Source organism: Puntigrus tetrazona, chromosome 1 (genome assembly GCF_018831695.1).
Source record: "Puntigrus tetrazona isolate hp1 chromosome 1, ASM1883169v1, whole genome shotgun sequence".
NCBI classification, from domain to species: Eukaryota; Metazoa; Chordata; class Actinopteri; order Cypriniformes; family Cyprinidae; genus Puntigrus; species Puntigrus tetrazona.
In genome coordinates this window covers 13,563,139-13,583,825 of record NC_056699.1, presented here as the reverse complement: position 1 = coordinate 13,583,825, position 20,687 = coordinate 13,563,139, and the positions used below count along the sequence as shown (strand labels likewise).

At 38.2% G+C, this 20,687-nt stretch overlaps 1 protein-coding gene across 6 annotated transcripts in view; it reads right to left on the bottom strand.

Moving 5' to 3' along the window:
• Positions 1 to 20,687, bottom strand: part of slit2 (slit homolog 2 (Drosophila)) — a 69,748-nt gene that overhangs the window by 2,130 nt on the left and 46,931 nt on the right. For 2 of the 6 annotated variants that reach the window (XM_043248343.1, XM_043248349.1), the window contains 25 exons: positions 19,490 to 19,561; positions 18,077 to 18,220; positions 17,646 to 17,809; positions 14,757 to 14,907; positions 14,449 to 14,523; positions 13,828 to 13,971; positions 13,509 to 13,652; positions 12,923 to 13,089; positions 12,498 to 12,630; positions 12,192 to 12,260; positions 11,109 to 11,180; positions 10,408 to 10,479; positions 10,195 to 10,266; positions 9,009 to 9,172; positions 8,501 to 8,625; positions 8,037 to 8,134; positions 6,374 to 6,513; positions 6,172 to 6,198; positions 5,736 to 5,829; positions 3,650 to 3,787; positions 3,249 to 3,489; positions 3,031 to 3,161; positions 2,106 to 2,260; positions 1,743 to 2,028; positions 1,454 to 1,662 (listed from right to left, as the gene is read on the bottom strand). In XM_043248343.1, the coding sequence (XP_043104278.1) occupies positions 1,454 to 1,662; positions 1,743 to 2,028; positions 2,106 to 2,260; positions 3,031 to 3,161; positions 3,249 to 3,489; positions 3,650 to 3,787; positions 5,736 to 5,829; positions 6,172 to 6,198; positions 6,374 to 6,513; positions 8,037 to 8,134; positions 8,501 to 8,625; positions 9,009 to 9,172; positions 10,195 to 10,266; positions 10,408 to 10,479; positions 11,109 to 11,180; positions 12,192 to 12,260; positions 12,498 to 12,630; positions 12,923 to 13,089; positions 13,509 to 13,652; positions 13,828 to 13,971; positions 14,449 to 14,523; positions 14,757 to 14,907; positions 17,646 to 17,809; positions 18,077 to 18,220; positions 19,490 to 19,561 (3,287 nt within the window). Of the gene's footprint in view, positions 1 to 1,453; positions 1,663 to 1,742; positions 2,029 to 2,105; positions 2,261 to 3,030; positions 3,162 to 3,248; positions 3,490 to 3,649; positions 3,788 to 5,735; positions 5,830 to 6,171; positions 6,199 to 6,373; positions 6,514 to 8,036; positions 8,135 to 8,500; positions 8,626 to 9,008; positions 9,173 to 10,194; positions 10,267 to 10,407; positions 10,480 to 11,108; positions 11,181 to 12,191; positions 12,261 to 12,497; positions 12,631 to 12,922; positions 13,090 to 13,508; positions 13,653 to 13,827; positions 13,972 to 14,448; positions 14,524 to 14,756; positions 14,908 to 17,160; positions 17,185 to 17,645; positions 17,810 to 18,076; positions 18,221 to 19,489; positions 19,562 to 20,687 lie in introns of all 6 variants that reach the window. The other 4 variants (XM_043248368.1, XM_043248375.1, XM_043248332.1 and 1 more) reach the window with 3 other exon arrangements.

The window sequence follows — 20,687 nt, the reverse complement described above, 5'->3', positions numbered from 1 at the left end:
TGTGTGTGTGTGTGTGTGTGTGTGTGTGTGTGTGTGTGTGTGTGTGTGTGTGTGTGTGTGTGTGTGTGTGTGTGTGTGTGTGTGTGTGTGTGTGTGTGTGTGTGTGTCTCTATGTGTGTCTATTAGTTCTCTGTGAATGTGTGTGTGTGTGTGTGTGTGTGTGTTTGTTTAAAATTCAGTTCATGAATAGTTCATGTAGAAATGTGTGTAAAATTCAGTTCATTTAGCATGAACATATTTAGAGAAAGGTAAGAAACAAATTCAAAATAATGAGCTCTGAACAAAAAAGGTGGCTTTTTCACTTAAGAAGGCAATATTATGAATAAAGGGATTCATATTTTACCTGGGTGCAAGCAACGGCTCAAAAACATATTAATGATGTTGCTGATTTTGACTTTACAAGATCTAAATATCGGAGTGAATTATTGTGAAATTTTTATCAGCTGTTTGAATTCGCATTCTGACGGCACCCATTCACTGCAGAGCATCCATTGGTGAGCAGTACTACTAAATTTCTACAAATCTGTTCCGATGAAGAAACACTGATGAATTGGCGTGAGGTTTTTAGCACATTGTCATTTTTGGTAAACTATTCCCTGAAGATAAACACAAACACACACGCGACATGCATCCCTCACCTGACGGACCTGAGCGGGGTCCATACCGCTTTCAGTAGCAGCTTGAAGATTACAGGAAGGTTAAAAATGAATGTTAGTAAAAGAGCAATAACAGCGCAAGATTAGCTCCTTACAGGGTTAGCGCTTCAACATCAACAGCAAGCTACACAGAAGTTTAGAATGAAAACACCACTTTCATTCGACACGAGCGTTAAAGAAGTTGCTGCCGCATGCAAACAAACACGTGTTACAGTAGAAGTAGAAGAGAGCAGTGTCCTGGCATACACCTTATAAAACACCACAAAATAAAAAAAGAGAGAATGTAGCCTAAATGAGCATTTAATAAGTTCTCTTCTGAGGTTGCTTTTGATTTAAAAATACATTTTTTTTTAAATCCAGGTAAAATATATTATAATTCTGGATAAGATGTTAAACCTAAAATTCTACTTTATTATCAGCCAGTGTTATGTCTACGATATGTAGCCTATAGTTAAAACTAAAACCTGAGTTTATGCATCACAACATTAAAATGTACAACATGTACTGCGCATGGATTTCAGATATGACTAAAGAGAAGAGCAGTTAAATATATAATATCAAACTACAATTGAAAAAAATAAAATATTGCGCATCCCTATGTAATAAAATTTTTGTTGCTTGATTTAACTATTAAGAGATTTTACTTAATTGTATTTATTCGTTAGTCTTGTCTGTATTGAAGAAATAGCACAGTTCCAGTGGCAATTAGTGGACATTTCCCTTGGAAATTACAATGATATATATTCAGCAAAAAATGCATGACTTTTCTGATGAGATCAGGCTGTATATAAAGGTACCTCTATCGCAGCTTGGCCCTGTGTAGCCGCTGTTACACTCGCAGTAGGCCTTCCCCAGCCCAGACACACGACAGCGTCCGTGTTTACACGCTATGTACTGACAGGGACTCAACTGCTCCTCTTCATCGCATAGTACACCTGCAAAGCCTGGATGACAGCGACAGCTGTACGAGTACGAGTTTATGGGCAGACAGGAGCCGTGGATACACCTGAGAGACAGACACGCGCGTTGAAAAACGCTTTCATGAGGTGAGCATTCTTACGATGTGCGCTTTTTCTAGTCTCTTACTTGTTTCCGTCACATGGGTTGTTGATCTGCTGGTCACAGAGAGGGCCGATCCATCCTGCCTCACACTCACAGCTGAAGGAGGACTGTCCGGTAGCGTGGCACTGCCCGTGACCGCACACGCTCCGCTGGCAGGGCTGGCAGCCGGGAACCACCCCCTCCTGCAGCAGGAACTGGGTGAGGTCCTGGAGCTGGTCGTTGATGTAGAGGTTTCGGATGCAGCCATGGAAACTAGAGCCGTTCCTCCCGGAGGAACGCAGCGAGGCCAGTCCTGACTGCTGAGGAATTCCTGAAGAGACGGCGGCTCGTTATAGTGACATTATACGCAGTAGCCATTTTTGAAACTGGCAAGTGTGTCTGACATACCACCGAGATAAAGCGGAGCAGGGCTGGGTAGTGGGCTGGGGCTGCTGGCGGTGTTGATGGATTTGGGGCTTCCTCCATCAATGGAGAGGGACAGAGACTGATCCTTTGCCACCAGCTCCACTACATGAAAACTGCCATCATTTATAGTCTCAACACTGGAAAGAGAGGAGAATGCAGTGTGAGGGGGATACCTGCAGATAGTGTACTAGTAAAAGTAAGAAGCTAATTGGTCTCGAAAGAGTAAAGGCAAGGATTTTCCTAATGTGAGGAGTAATGTGACCCTAAACTTAACCCTCTGACAATTATTTTTGATCTAAAACTAATTTCTGTGAAAAATTAAAACAACTTAAAAGCTAGTAAAATTAGTAACTATTAATGAGCAGAAAATTAGGAGTTTATATAGGCAAAAGTAACGGCTTGTAGCAAGAATTGGACCTTAAAATAAATTGTGACCAATTAAAATTGAATATATATATATAATATTGAAATGTGCAAGTGCAAGGGTTTGCTTAATGCCCGCCAATTTATATCTAAAATAAATTTTTTTATTAAAAGTGAAATATTATTAGAAGTTAAAACAAGTGCTTTAGTATATATTTAAAATTGATTTACATACATAAATATATCTTACAATATATTAGTTAATTTTTTTTTTCTTCAAAAGAAAAGTATTTTATATTGTAGCATTATATATATCAGTTTTTATTAATTAAATTAGTCCTTGCAGAATAAAAGTATTAATTTCTTAATATCTTGCTAAACTTTTAAACGTTAGTATGCATGCAAGAAATCTGTAAATATAATTTATTTAAAAAAAAAAGACAATCTTGTGTCCAGATTTAAATATAGCTTATTGTAAATAGCGACTGGATAAGCCGCTGTGAAAAATCTATTTAAAATGGCACCAGTATAAACGTGTGTGCACCTGTAGATGGCAGATGGAGGGTAGGATCCAGAGTCATAACTGACTCTCAGTCTGCCTCTGTAGAGCTCCACCGCAATGTGTTCATTATCTCCTTTATACAGCAGCACTCCATTATCCTCATCTGTGGCGATCTATGACATGCATACAGGACACATGAGTATGCTTAAATGCATAACTGATGAAGAGTTAGCTTGATCTCTTTCACTCTAGTGATGTACCTGTAGTGATATATTGGCCTGTTCTGTAATGAGGTTGGAGGGGATCTGCAGGAACGATTCTCTGTTGATGAAGTTGACGCTGACCAGCTTCTCACAGTGCACGCCTTCATAACCATGGAGACACTGACACACAGGATCCGTGTCCTTGACAACACACTGTGCACCGTTGGCACAGTCGTAGTGGTCACACGGACTTGTTCTCGGCAGGACCATTGGAGGGGAGAACTCACAGAACAACCCGCTGCGCGCACACACACACACACACACACACACACACACACACACACACACACACACACACACACACACACACACACACACACAGTGAGATACACATTTCATATGCTGAACTCTGATGATCTTTTAATGATAAATGTAGTGTGTTTTATATTCCTGCTCACCTGTACCCTTCTGGACACACACACGTATAGCCATTTACAGCATCCGTACACTGAGCCCCGTTTTTACACTTGTTATCTTCACAATCATCAAAATCCACCTCACAGTGTTCCCCGGTATAACCTGGAGTACACTCACACCTGCACAAACACACACACACACACAAAATCATCACAATTAACATTCAAAATTCACATTGTGCTTGTCGAGCCATAAAATAGCTTGACAAGCAGAGATCTCTTTCTCTCTCTATTGATGCATTTTGTTTTGAAACTATTTTATTACTAAACGTTTACAACAGCTAATAGCTATTTAAGTCACAGTCATGAATCATGTCATACTGGGGAACAGGGACCCTCAGGGGCCCCAAAGAAGGTGCACATCGGGTCCACGGAGAAATTTCAAAAGTGTAGAAAAAGGAAAAAGGTTTGAGTTTGCATAATTAGACTTTTTCATTGTGCATTGTGCATATTTAAAAGGAAAAAAACCCTTCAAGAACAATTTGGGCTTTTGTTGTTTTAACTGAGAAGTATGAAAATATAGCATAAGTATAGCATAATTTCTTGAGTAATATTTATAGTGGAAAAAAGTACTATTATAAATATGTATAATATACTTTACATTGTTTTATATAATTACATTGTTTATATATATATATATATATATATATATATATATATATATATATATATATATATATACACTAAATAATTCTATAACAAATGATTATATATTATATATGCACTAAATAATTATACATATTACATTATAACTTATTATAATTATATAAAACAATTATATTATAATTCTAAATTTTAAAGCTAAATATAAATGGATTTTTATACATCTAGCATCCTATGCCTGTTATAATGTCATGTAAAAGTCAAAATGCGGAGGACATATGTAAAATAATAATAATAATCATTTAAAAAATTCTAAACATAAGACCTATTTAGCTTGGTTCGAAGCCTAAATTTGTTGTAGGTTCATTGGTGTGGTTGGAATCATGCTGAATCTTTTTTAAATAATATTTATGAACAGTGAAATCTATTGTGTTCCGATATGAGACTTCTCTAATTACAAACGTTTTAGTTACTTAAACCGCTGAAATGTAAGTTCTTTTTATGAATTTAAATACACTATAAAGCACTACATAAACACATTCATCATCCCATCGTATCACACCATATCATCTTTAAAACACCCCCTCTGACTCATTTTTATAGTAAACCCAACGGGAGAGCTGTAATGTAATATCAGAACACAAACACAGAGCAGAACCTCAGAGACTCCAGCTGCATTCCATACAGCTCCAGTGTTGTGTTAACATCTGCACCAATGGGCATAAAAACACACAAATGAACTTATCCGGCCTGCTTCTCACACATATCAACAGAGATGGAAACACACGCACATACGCATCTGATGGTTTCTAACACAACGGTTGTTTTGGTCTGGTGGAGAGCGGAATGAAATAAAAGTCGAGATGAGAGAGAGAAGAGGACGTCTGGAGGGGAGAGAGTGATGAAACAGATCTGAGCGACTGCACAAGGGCAGCTTTACAGGGACGGGTTTAAATATAGGAGTTAGTACAGTACAGATGCACTGGAGTCAGAGAAGCATGCTGAGATCTTGTCCTACACAGCCATAATATACAGTCAATTATACAAAGACAGTACTGGTCAAAGGTCTCTTTTGATGAACCAGTTTAAAAATACCATATAAATCTAGTTCTGTTTTAATCTTATCTTCATAGTCAAGTGATCTTTCAGAAATCATTCTGATATGCTGACTTGGTGCTAAAGAATAAATTCTTATTATAACCACTGACAAACAGCTATTTCTATAACTATTTTTAAATGTTTCACAGAAAGCGGCTCTGGATGTTTTATGCTATAAACCATGTAAATCTAACGCTTGACGCAGTCCAGTAACTTTTAAATGCAGTAAAAGCCTGTGCATCTGTAATAGAAAATCAGACAGCCTTGCCGATATGTTTCAGATCGTCAGTAAAGAAAGCGGATTCAGAGTTTGAGACTAACTTTATAATAGGTAGCACTAGAGGTAGTGGGGTACTTAGTGACTTACATGAATCCATTAGCGGTTAGAATACATTTCGAGTCGTGCTGACACAGGTTTAGCTCTGAAGCGCAGAAATCCAGCTTATCTTCACACAGCTCCCCTGCACAAACACACACACACACACACACACACACATATTATAAACAGATAGAAAGAGTAGGAGGGGAAGCGTTTACTGTAAGAAAACAAGAGCCACATCCCATTAAACCAGCAGTAGTCTGTGTAGTCTGATTAATCATCTTACATCGGGGAACATGACAAAATACCAATACTCCGAGGAACAACAATACAATACACCTCTATTGACAGTGGACCAGCCAGAGAAACATCAATGAGTGTGTGTGCGCTTCGTACTTTCGCAGGCACAGAGGACGCACTAGCCAGAAACAGCAAAGGAAAGAGACAGACAATGGGGGGATGAACAGAAAGAGAGTGAACTAACCTTTCTCCACCTCATTATTATTAGCAGCTAGTAGAAAAAGAGAAACAAGTAGCAAGAGAAAGACAGAAAAACAAAGAAATACAGAGGATGCGTTCGACATGTTAGCATGTTAGCTCAAGCAGCACATTAGCTTGTTAGCATCAGACACAAAGCACAGAGAACACAGAGCATTTAGCTTGAGACTTGTGTTTGTGTGTGTTACCTGTGTATTCGGGTGAGCAGAGACAGGTGTAGTTGTTGATACCGTCCACACACGTCGAGTTATTCTCACAGTCGTTGTCTTCACAGTCATCGATGTTTATCTCACATTCATCGCCCTCAAATCCATCTGGACACACACACCTGAACACAGACACATAGACTTTTTAAATCTTTGAAATGTTTATTTAAAACTCAATAAGAAGTACTGTTAATCTATAACTTTGAACAATTGTTTGTTTCTACGTAACTACATGTCTCTCACAGCTCAGTGTTTTAGATATTACATTGCCTACATAGGTTTTGGGTCCCTCCTTCAATTTTTTTCTCCTTCTACAATTTCTTTACAAAGTTGTAGGTATTGGTGCTTAGAAATGATCATGACATAATCTCTTTTTCGTTGTTTTGGGTCAAAAAGCAAAGACTTTTCAACAAACACTGTTCAAAAGAAAGTTTCCACAACTGTTTTCAACATTGATAAAGGTACAAACATTTTTTGGTATGAAGGTATGATCATTCTTAAGCACCAAACCAGCATATTAGAGTTATTTCTGAACCAGCATGTGACACTGAACACTGGAGGAACTGCTAGTCATAGGAATGTACTAACAAATGTTAAAATAGAAAAGTTTATTTTACATTCTAATAATTTTGTTACATTGTTTTTTTTCTGCCTTGGTATGGCATAACAGACATCTTTCAAAGACATTACAAATCGTTCAGTCCCCGAAACTTTTAAACAGTAGTGCATGTATGTGTGAATATTATTAGATATATCTGTGAGCATGTCATATTGGTGTGTGTAAACATTACATGTGTTTGTACTATACAGATAGTTGTGCTATACAAATATGTCTGAACACTTGCAATATTGCACTGAAGTGTTTTATGTGTGTGTATATGTGAGAGAGTGCCGATTTAAACCAGCATTCAACTGAGCTGGTTCAAATTCAAATTTAGTATTAGTGATTCATTTACATTTATGATTTATGATAATGCGTTTATAAGTACATTACCAGGTTCCAAATTCACACCATTGTTTGAACCCAAAGTTGAGTGAATATTCTGAAAGCACTACAGAGGGGTAGTGTTTTCACTCTTTGAAAAATTACCCTATGAATGACTTACTTATGGCTGTCTCTGCGCATTAAACTGCGATAGAAGAAATGATTTTATGCACTGTGCGTGTATGTCTGTGGGTGTATTACATTACAGTACCTAATCAACATGTAAAGCAGAAGTTCTCAAATGAAACTCTTCTTATTCACCGACACAAAGGATTCATTAGCATTGATCGGTATATGACTGCAGCTGAACCTGAGCTTACCCCACTACACACACACGCATTCATCTTTGCTGCGTGTGTGTGTCCACAGAAAAACCCTTGATTGGCTGATTAAGTGCATGAGTGAGCTCAGATCAGTTTCAGACACTTCAGTCTGATTAAGACAGATTAGACACACTCTGTCCATAAAGTACATTCATTACTAGAGCAACAGGGACACACACACACACACACACACATGCACACACATCTGAGCATTTACTTAATGTCCTAAATGAAAGCCACATTCAACAGAGCCTGAATACAATTAAGGGTCTCTTTATCGGTCTCGTATACATATCGGTTGTAGCATTTCGATGATGGTGATCAAGGTCTGTCTCACCAGTGAGTGTTCTCCTCTCCGTCCTTCAGATGACAGGTGCCTCCATTCTGACACGGGTTACTGATGCACGCGTGAATCGGTTCCTCACAGTCTTGGCCCTAAGTGAACAAGCAGGTTGCATTACAAATTACAAATCCACATCCACACATCAATCTTCCAAACTTCCTTATCCTTACGTACAAATGCTACTTTATACAGGCGAGTGAACAAGTACACACATACAGGGCATTTTATATAGTCAGAGAGTACAATGAATTCGATATAATTTGGATATGATTACAGTCCCCTTATTATGTTTTTTGCTATTTTACTGCTTGTAATGTGAAAAGTCTGCTGTTTTCAAAAGTATTAGCGTCCTTTACTCATTCACATCATGTACCAACTGGGCACAAATGGTGTAAGTTTTGGGTGTGAAGTTTAAAACCTTAACACGACCAGTGAGATGCACTTATTTGTGTTTGTACCTTAAAACCATATGGACAGGTGCATCTGTAAAAATCGACAGGATGGTTACTGCAGGTTCCATCATTCTTGCAAGGGTTGGATAAACAAGGGTTACATTTTGCCAGAATGCTCACATCCACTGGACCTATGCGAAAAGCAGACGAAACAAACAAATTACACAGAATGTTATACACACACAGAAATATAGCAAACATACAAGCAAAGACTTACAAACACACACAGGATTGAACAGGTAAAACTTCACAAACTAACACAAGTCACTTTGTTCCTGAGGAAAGGTTGGGTGGCAGATACAGGGGGGCCGGGTTTAGAAGCTCAGATAGGGCTCTTATTGATTTCCTTACCTGGCACTGGAAAACCACAAGTCCCCGGCACCTCTACAAATGTACCAATCAAATCACATTACCCACAGTATTAACATCTGAGCGTGTAAGCAAGCGTTAGAGTTAGTACTAATGCCCTCTCTGTTACTGGACAAGCGTGTCTAAAGCGCCCGTGTGGGTTTACCTGTGCATGTGAATTTCTTGGAGGGTGTAGTCAGCAGTAGTTTGTCGGTCATCTCTCCAGGACCGGTACAGCGTGCAATTCCAGGCTCCTTGTAGCCGCTCTTTACCCAGTCAGAGAGCCACTGCATGTGACAATCACAGTACAGAGGGTTTGCTCCCAAAGCCCTGCAGGAAACACACACGTTACACATCTTCTCCAAATGCGTAGATGATAAAATAATCAGTGATGCAAAAATAAAATGAAAGTGATATTAAATAGTGTGTATATTGGCTCATTTTTCTAAAGCAACAACATCCAACAGTGACATTAGCGGATGAAGTTTCATAGGGAGCTGCCATGTGTCAGATCGTTGAGTTCTAATAGAGCGTGAGTTTAATGAGGGGTAGTTCCTCCATTCTGCTCTGATTGGTTGATTGCCCCATCAATAATGCATGTCTATCATGTTAGCCAGTTCGCAAATCAGTCAGTGCATCAAACTTGTGGAAATGAGTAGTCTAATTATTTTGGTCACGTTTATATCAATATTAACTATTAAGAAACACAAAATGGCTTTTAGAGCCCTCAGAGCTGAACTAAACAGCTGACATAATGTGTCTTTTACCAGGGCTGGGCAGTATGACCATACATTTTGTGGGGACATTTGTAGTTGTTAGGTGTATATTGTTAAAGATTTTGCTGTATTGTTTATACAGCCAAGCGTAAATAAATTTACATAGCACAATACTTAAATACTTTAAAGATATGAAAAAAGCATGCACGAGAAAATAAATAAGGAAATTATTAGAAGTTGCATTATTTAAAGCAAGGTAAAAAATGTAATTAATGAAATCCAAATTTGATGTGATTTGGGTTTAATAAATATTTATTTTATATAAATGTATTTTTATATGAACAATGAACATTATGACGTTTGCTTGACAAATCACAAATCTGTAGATTTGTTCTACTCAGCTGTCAGTCATTATTACATTTGTGAAATTGATACATGGGATTTATAAAAAAAGGGTCATCGTGGGAGACCCAGAACTCAAGCAATCTGTGCCTGCAGAACCCCAAGTTCAGACAAAGAAAGTGTTTCAGTGTGTTTGTGTGAGAGTAAAAGAAAAAACCAAAGTACATCCAGCTGTCAAAACCTATTTGGTGCACTCATAAGTGCTTGTGTGTGTGTTCATTCTGAGGTACTTACAGGTGGGAGAGCGAGGACAGATCTTTGAAAGCTCCATCTGGGATCACAGCAATATCATTACCATGGAGAGACCTGCAAAGAGAAGAGAGAAATGAAGCCATCCAAGACAGTCCAAAACACATAAATCAAAGTTTAATAGCAGATACACACACACACACACACACACACACACACACACACACACACACACACACATATCAATGAGGTACTCACAACAGACGCAGAGACTTGAGGCCGTCGAAAGCTTTTACAGGAATACACCTCAGTCTGTTGTAGCTTAAAATTCTGGGATGAAACAAAAGCTATTACAGTACTTGCAAAAACATATTTGCATAGAAGCATCAGGCCATAAAAACGTGAATTTCCCCAAAAAACTTTCACTGAAAACTTTTTTTTACATATATATATATGTAAAACTATTTATACATAATGCACATACACTTTAGTGCACACATGATTTCCAGAAAAAACAAATGTTAAAAATCTTACACACGCACGCACACACACACACGCACACACACAATTTCATGGTTTATGGGAACTATGGGAAAGGCGTAAGGAATTTTATACTATACAAACCATATTTTCTATCCCCACACCAACTCTACACCTAAACCTACCGCTCACAGAAAACGTTTTTAGATTTTCAAAAAACCTCATTCTGTATGATTTATAATCTATTTGAATTATGGGGACACCAAAAGTGTCCTCATAAATCACCTTCACGCTGTAATATCTATGTCATAGCCTTGTTATTATACGAATTTGTGTCCTCATAAACCACAGGAACAAGCACACACACACGCACACACACACATAATGCACAACTACAGACATACACAACCACACTAGTGTTTGCACAAAAAAAACACACAGACACACAAACCAAAGCCATAGATCACGTTGACACTCACAGGGTGAGCAGCTCGGACATGTTACTGAAGCTGTGGTTGGACAATGTGCTGATCTGGTTATTACTCAAATCGCTGCAAGAAAACACACACACACACACACACACACACACACACACACACAAACAAAGGCAGAGTGTTATGAGCCACAAGAAAATCAAACGCTTAAACACTTAAAGCCAGCATTTAGGGTAAATGGCAATAACACCAGGTTGTACAGCATAAAAAAAATGCTTCTTTATATGTAGGATTATTATTATTATTATTTTTTACCGCATGACAGTACATTTTTTTAATGTACAAATTATTACAAGGAATTATTGCAAGGAATTACATATATGACACTTTGCATGGTCTAATGCATGGCATAAGAAAATGCACATGCAAGCTACTATGTTAAAGACACGAAGACGGTTGAACTTCAGTGCAATATGCAGTGACCTTTAAAACTGCAAACAGCAAACATAAAGCATATGCAGTAGTAATGCATTAGACTTGAAGTCATAACACAACATATAGCAGCATTCAACATCTGAAATGCATTGCACTTGAATGAACTTTTGTGGAATTTTGCATTCATGAAAATAATACAATAAACCTAAAAATCCATTGACAGTCTTCTAAATTACTTAAAACCTGCTGTTCTTATTCCTGGTCCTGGGGATCCCCCGCTACACACAGTTTTAACATACTTAACAGTAATAACGCAGATAACAGAGATGACTGGAAAAATTCACAATCAATCATATTTAATTAACAAATTAGCATTTTTCGTGTGCAGTGTATAATGATGATTGTTAATTAGTCCTTTATTCATTCGGTATGCTTGATGGAGATGGAATATGTTCTCATAGCGCAGGAAATAAATGGGAAAAGCCAAAATAAACCCTCAAAATACAGCTACAAACATTTGGATTTTCTGGCATTGGATGGATGAGAAAACGGATCAAACACCATATGTACAGGCTAACCCTGTGTGTTCGAAAGAGTGAAGGTCTGCTACGATTGGCTGGTTTTTAAAGGGGCAGGGTCCAGATAACTGTGAAGCATTTGTGATTGGGTGACTCCAGAGAGGGCTGTACCTACATGAGAGTGAGGTGTTTATAATTGGATAGTTCCAGAGGGACTTGCGTGAACTGGTTGCCATCGAGATAGCTATCAGAAAAAGACAAACAAGTTATTACTCAAACACAGAGGAAATAGCACATTAGCAACACTGTAATGGGAGAAACTTCAAAGCCATGTATTATTTCAGACGTCAAATATGTTGTTGGAGACAGCTGGGTTTACAAAAAAGGTGTGCCTGGATTAGATAAGGGGATTTTTGAAAATGGTAATTTATTATGAAATTGCTGTGAGGTTTGTGGCCGTAGTGTGTTTGCGTACACTCACAGTTCTGTAACATCTTTAGGAATGCCTTTGGGTAAAACCTTAAGTCCTTTGTTACTGCAGCGAACCACCGTATCCAAACACGAGCACTCAGCAGGACAGCGAGCCAAGGGTGAACAGCTATTCTCATCATTACCTGCACACACACAAAGAGAAAATTAATCATCTTGTTAATGTTCTCATCTATCAAAAGCTGAGAATAATGAAATTTGAAATGAGCTTTTCGAGGTGAAGATACGCCAGGGTGATTGTTTTTGTAAGCTTGCCTGAGTTTGCGTAAAGGAAAGATAACACTGAGCTGTGCTCAAGTTAGCATAACAGATCTTATCAAAGCCCTATTAGGAGCTGGAAACAAGATCTCCTAAGACGCGTACTAAACACCCCCCCGACACAGACACACACACACACACACACACGTATAGCCATACCGTCTTCACAGGCAAAGTCTTGAATGGCCACGTCTTGAATAGGTATCTCCTTAAGAAAGTACGGGCTCTGACAGCGAGGGTTACCCGTGACAATCCGTTTCTTACGGAGCCATTCCCCCAGCCAGGCCAGATGACAGTTACAGTTAAACGGATTGGCCAGCAAGTTCCTGTGGGATTGCATAAGGAAAAACATGTAGCAAATATTTAGTAAAACATTCCAGAAGCTCACAAACAAACGCTCCCGTTAAAAACCGAATGAGGTTTTGAAAGGCGCACTACTGTCTTGAAAGGGAGGCGATTTTAATAAATAAGATGGTGGAAGAGGCGAGAGAAATGATTTTTATGAAAAATTTGATTGTTAAATAGGTAACAATTTGGTTTGTTTTATGTTCAGTGTAGTAAGTTTTCTGCAAAAAATTCTATTTGAGTGATGCACCGAATTTCTGTTTATATAAAATGATTCATAACAGACAGTGTGAACATGCCATTAAGATGGCTGTGTTTCTTTAGAAGACTGTCACCTACTGTATTTGTGTAGCAAGGCAGCTACTGAAACACCTTGATGATACTGTGGTTTAATACTCACAGTGTTGAGAGGGAATGAAGTGTGTCAAAGGCTCCCGGGGACATGGAGGTGATCAGGTTATCATAGAGGGAGAGCAGCCTCACAGAGCTCAGACCAGTAAAACTACTGTTATTGACACAGCTTATCTTGTTACTCCTTAACATCCTGAACAGGACAAACACACACACACACACATAATCACTTAAAAAAAGCCAGAAGCGGTGGATGACGTTTGGTTTGTAACACACAGACCAATGTGCTCACACCTGAGAATAAAATCATACCTAGATATTATTTATTGACAGCATCTGGATGTATTGTGAACGTGTGTGATACTCACAGCGTGCGGAGGCCGCCGAGACCTTTCAGCATGCTCTGATGGACACTCTCTAAGCGATTACTTGTCAGTATGAGTTCATTCACTCCACTGGCCCCCTCAAATGTGCCCTCTTCAATATCTGTGATCTTATTGTTACTAAGATTACTGTAAAACAAAGCAAGGCATGGTACTTTAAGCACTCTGATGATGGTGGCCTAAAGGCTGGAAAACGCTACACAATTTTTGCTCATTTTCTCCCAGTTTGCTGTCTGGAGAAGTGGATGCTAGTTGCCTAAAGTCAGAGTTGACAGATTTCATAAAAAATGATGGTCACAAATTGTTTCTTTAGCTTCAGACTATGAGTCCATCCAGAATTATAATCAGAGAAGATCAAACGTGTTAGAGAATGTGTATTCGCATTCTACGCATCACCTAAAAACAAGGCTCGTGTTTCTGCGTTGGGTTTGCTGTGATCAGAAAGGCTCAGTCATTTAGTGTATGATGACCGTTTTTTCCTCTGTAACTGTAACTGTATGATGCTCAGTATTTATACATCTTTATACAGTTTAAAAAATATTATGTAATGCATTCCAGCCTTAAACTGTATAAGTACAGATGACAAAGACACAGGAGGAGACTTACATTTTGCGCAACTGAGGAAGCTTCTTAAAGATTCCTGTAGCCTCCAGAACTGTAAATTCATTATTGTTCAAGCGGCTGCATGGAAAATGAACGAAACACAGAAAACTCAATAAATGATTTGTTAATGAATTACTCTGTATAGATCTGTAATCTGTTTTTATATTAGTGCTGTCAAATGATTAATCACAATGAATCACATCAAGCAAGGTTTTGCATGCGCAATATGCAGAATTGAACCTATATGTACTTTTTTTTTGGCTTTAAAGTTTTGTTGAAATGGAAGTAAACCTTAAATGAGAGACACTCACAGTTCTGCTGTATATTGAGGTATGTGGTCTGGGATCTTCGTGAGCTTCTGTCCAGAGCAGTCCACTGTGGTTCCTTCACAGCGGCACTTCTCTGGGCACGCCAGGTCAGCGAAACAATCCCCACCTAGTTTTGATCGGTAATCTTCCACACCTATACACATAACCACACACACACACACACACACACAAACAGCACACTATTACACGTTACGAAATCACAAATAAAGTGCGTACGAGAGAAATAAAAGACAGAGAGAGAGAGAAAGAAGGAGAGGAGTAAACCTGGAAACGTTGGGTGGAAAGGTAGAGTGGTAAAAGTAGAGGGTTACTGGGAAGGAGGACGTTAAAGGTTAATTGTGCTAGACCAGAGGAAACTCAGTTATCACCATGGCAATTATGGTATTATCATTCTTAACAACACAAAAAGCCATGCTGACATACAAGCCATGACTTTGGAATGTTGTTTACACACACACACACACACACACACACACTTATAAGCGGGAAAAGACGATGCACATATTTTTAACTGCACAATCATACACACAAACAAAAACAAAAACATTTACACACACACACACACACACATACAAAGGTTGTCTCTTGTTGCTTGCCATGCTGTAGATGCTGCAAGACCTTCCATGGTGCTTGACAGAACCATGTATTAGTCCGAGTCTGCAACCACATGGTTAGATCAAGCACAAAGGAAAACCCCGCTGAATTTCCTCCACAAGACACAGAGAGAGAAAGAGAGAAAGAGAAACAAAGGATTGAGAGCTAAAGAATGAGACAGATATTTGCTTAACTAGCGGGAATAATGATGAGAAAAAGAGAGGAGAGATGCGGGGGGGAGGAAAGAGAGAGAGAAAAAGAAGAGTGTGGCAGGAATATTGCAGCTGTTGTTCAGTAAATAAACACGAACCAGCAGTTATACGCACAGTCAAACACACAAGTACATGTTTAATTCACACTGAGTGCTTCATAAACCTCTGAACACATTTTCACATATATTTGGGTTCCTGGACTGTGATTGGTTGGGGTTGAGGGAGGAAGGGCTTGTTGGGTGACGTCTTACTGGTCTTGAGTCAGTTACTTACACTTATTGATATGATGAATCCCTGAGTGTGTGTGCGAGAAAGGAAGAGAGAGAATATGTAATACACTCAAACAGTCAAACCCTAATCCTGTGAACACTGGGAGACCTGTGTCTAAGATCCATGCCACTGTGTGCTATTTGTGAGCATGCACACAGCAAGAGTGACGCTGACCAGGCCGGTGAGGGGTTGACAGCAAACTAACATTACTAACTAACATTAGTGTGCTTGCTCATCTAGCAAAAAAACACCACTGTATTTGTATTTTGGTTCAAGACACATGACCAGTTTTTATAACTATATAGTATTCATATTGCTTTCATGGTTTTGAAAAAGCCTAATAATCTTTTTTTTAAAGCGCACATTTAATAAGATAAGTACACAATTTTTTCTTTTAAATTATATATATACTATCTAAAGTTTGGATCCGGTAAGGGAGAGTCAGTAAGTAAGTAAATAAATAAATATTCAGCTGTTATTCAGTATGGATGCAATAAACTGATCACATGGCTTTTACATAATTATGGTTATGGTTAAATATGGCTGGACGGGTTCAGAGGGTAAGCTTGTTCATTTTATTGTGACGAAGATTTTGTATAATTGTATGTGACCCTATCTATGCAAAAACCAATAAAAATGTAGATTTTAAAAAAAACTGAAAAAAGAATCATGTGACTGATGTAATAATTGCTTTCCAAACACAGCAATAAATGTAATTAAATTTTCTAAAATAGATAACAGTAACGATATTATTAAACAATATAATATGTCCCAATATTACTGTTTATCGTATTATTGATAAAAAAAATCCATAGCTTTGATGAGTACAATGACATCTTTCAACTATTAAAAATAATAAAAAGGTGAATTCTAAATTACCTAAGTTTACTCAAATCAATTTTCAGAATTCAGCAGTTTTATCGAGGCAGGAGCAAATGAAAGCTTCAGTCTATTTGTTTTGCACATAGGCATTCTCAGTGTCTTTCCTGACGGCAGCGACTGATTCTCCCTAAAATGAAGATGTCCGGTATAGGTGCCCTCCTCGTCGCTGCCTGTTAATATAAAGTCTGTATGGGCTCATATTCCCATGACTTTCATAGTTTAAATGATCAGATTCTGATTAGATTATGAGTATTGTGATAGACTCACGTGCTACACAAGAACACTGCACCATTATGCTTTGCTCTTCTGTGCGAATAAAGCAGAAATCTATCTGCATAATAATGTGCATATCATTTGCGTGCATTAGTCCAAGGGCTTCTGTGCAATTAAGTACACACACAGACAAAATGTTTAGTCGCTGAACATACCTGGTATAAAATATTGCTCTTTAGCTAAACAAAAAGAGATACACAGAGAACTGAGAGGAAAGCTGTGTGTATGTAAATCAATAAATGAATATGAATATTGATCTGAGAATCCTGCTCATTTATAACCCCACAGCGATCAATACTCAGCTGACAGACAGTAAACTAATAACACCCCCTCCACACACACACACACACACACCAACGCACACACACACATATATATACACATTTGCATTCTGATTTATAATCCGCTTAGACAGGAGAAGATAACTCATGCTGAGACCCTCAGAACTGTGTATATGTCGGTGTAAGTAAAAGCTGACTAAGATGTTTACACCTCTGACCACACTCACACACATTCTCACCGATGCTAAAGTCCATAGTCAGGAACAGACAGGAAGAGGTAGGGTCAAGACTTAGCATCTGTAAGCAGGTTACTCAGAATTAAGGATATAATGAGCTACTATGTTCATGGCTGTATGTACCTGAACAGCGGAACTTTTTGCTCTTGATCTGGCCGATGCGTTTGTTAGCAAGCCGACGGGGACTAGTGCATCGAGCTCCGCTGGTCTCAATCGGGTTGTCTTGCAGGTAGTCAGCTAGCCACTTCAAGTGGCAGTCACACATGAAGGGGTTCTGGGCCAAATGACTGATAAATAATCAAAATCAAAAATGATGGACGTAAGTAAAGTGTTCAGTTTCTTGAAAAACCAAATGTGTATTACGCCCATCCTACTAATCAACCGCATGCCACTGATCATAGATGGGCCTAATATTCTATACCAAGAATTTTCATATTCCATCAAGTATGATGATAGTCTCTTCAAAAAAATAACATGCTTACATACATATTAATACTGTCGAAATGCAGTAAAAAAGTAAAACATTTCATCTCATTACAAAGAGCGTAACTCACAGTGTTTGGATGGCTCGGAGAGAAGAGAAGGTTCCCTTTGCGATGGTTTGAAGTTTGTTGTCATAAAGTGACAGAAGATTCAGGTTCTGCAGGTCTTGGAAAGAATCTACACGCAAACAATTGATCTTGTTCGCATTTAGCAACCTGTTGGGATAAACATTCGCATGTGACATTTTACACAAATCTCTCAGGCAAACGGGAAAACCTATACATGAGTTGTAAACTGAGAAAGTATAAATGCCATATGCAAATAGACCAACATTTCTAGACGAACATATGAGCAAGACTTCCCTGCGGTCTTCAGACTCATTTACAGTGCCTTATAGGAGAACAACATAAGAATAAACAGAGGCTTTATTTTGCAAAGCTGCTTTCATATAAACAGGATTTATATGTTCCGCATCTCCTGCAAAGCAATAAAACTGTGTGTGCGATGTGAGCTATTGGCACTAAACTTTTATATTTGTGAGCATACACAGATGTGAGTTTAAGATGTTAGTTATTTCCGAATAATTCAACAGTGAGAGGGAGTGCAATATTTCTGTATTCACTTTCAACGCGGTCTGAGGACATGTGTAATGTTATGTAGTAGTTTCAAATGCCTTCTTGTTAAAGCATTGGATTAACAAGTGTTTCCTGAACATGCTCCTTACATTTCACACACACACACACACACACACACACACACACACACACACACACACACACACACACACACAGAGGATGTTTGGGGTATCTGTGTGCATTTGTGTCCAGTTGTGCTGTCTGTCATCAGGGAAATTTGTCAGACTTATGGTCTGACAAAATTCACACACACACACACACACACACACACACACACACACACACACACACATAATGTGAGCATCTATTGTTTTTACACTGATCTAGAGATGTCAAAAATACCGGTACCACAATTTGGATTCTACATGTAAAAAAAAAAATATTTTCTTGGTAGGTTATTTATGTAAATACTTTCTAAATTTATCTTAAAATATTACATTTTAAATGGAGCCTAATGTACTTGTCTCTGTCAATTTATTAAAGTATATTTAAATAGCAATACCGACAATAAAATAAGAAAGATGAGGGACTTACTAAGGAATACTGGTAGAGTTTCACAGCGGTCGTGTTGAACAGCATATTTATTTTTGCTGTGGTATTTAAGTTGATATTGAGAATAACTGGCATTAGTATCAGCTACTAAAAATTGGTATCTCAAGCTAATGAAATTACCCTTCACATAAACCATTTGGCATTAATTGAGTCATTATTTAGTGTGTTTATTAATCCGTTTTCCGACGGCTGGTCCTCATACTTGGCAAAACCTGACCCACCCGCACTCGGTGAGAAATAAACACCCTTCCTTTATGGCATTTTCAAGCATAAATTCATAGAATGTGCATTACTCACAGTAGCTGCAATGAGAATAGTCCATCAAAAAGGCCTTTGGAAAGTTCAGTGATTTTATTCCCATATAAAACCCTGAAAGGCAGAAACACAAGGGAACATTAAATAAAAGCAAAGATTAAAGATGTTCATTACCCACCCACACGCACAACCATTCATCAGAAAGGGTTCCTCAAACAGAGCACAAGATGCACCACCACAGATCATCCCAGTGCAACCAGTGACAAAACATATTTAAACACAAATTAAATCATAGAGACCCAGATTCATGAGGTAAAATCACGAAAAACATGTGCGCAATAATCTTCTCATGATGAATATAGCATATCAGTTACACCTCATATTCATTACTTTATCTTAATGGTCTGTAACCCTACGCAAACTGATGCTGTCATAAAAATGGGTGATGAATATTGGCAAATTCAGGATTAATCTGAAAGAGCCCTGCCGGGATAAACATTTCTTGGCATTTTTATTTTAGGATGAATAATGGATTTGTGGCTTTGGCTATACGCTGATATCCTACATATGTGCAGCCCACACAGAAACTTTACAGAAAGCCTCAGAATGCTCAAAGTCTGTCTTTCACGTCCTACTTTTGTATGTTTATACACTAAATATTTTGACTAATTAGGTTATTCTTTAAGCTACTTATCAGTTTGTAGTACACAATTCTGTTAACAGGCAGATTTCCCTCCAAAATCAGCGTTTAAAAAAAAAAAAACAGTCTGTGCCTGCATTTGAAGTATTTCATTACTGTGATGTCATATCAGGACTTGCATGTGTGTGTTCCCTTATGTTTCACATTGGATCACTCTTCTGGCTTGAAATTGTATTTTTTCAGGAGGAGAGATTTTAAATGGCTGGCTGGTGTTCCTAAGAGGCTGGTCCGAAGGGAACGAGAGAGAGGGGGAGAACTGTTCCGCCCACTAAGTTCTGGCTCATTGGAACCCGGTCAGTAAAGTAAACCAAAGAAAATACAGAGACCAAGCAAGAAAGACACACACGTCCCATCCCCCTAAGAGACGGGCAAAAAACAAATAGCTTAATGCATTTGAGCAAGAGCTTATGTTAGTATGTTTCATATTTCGCATAAATTTATCATTTGTCTTGCAATCACCAGAGGTGCTAAAAGTGTGAATCTATTAAAAGGAAAATATCCTGTATGTTTGAATGGTGGTTACGTCGAGTCAGACTCTAC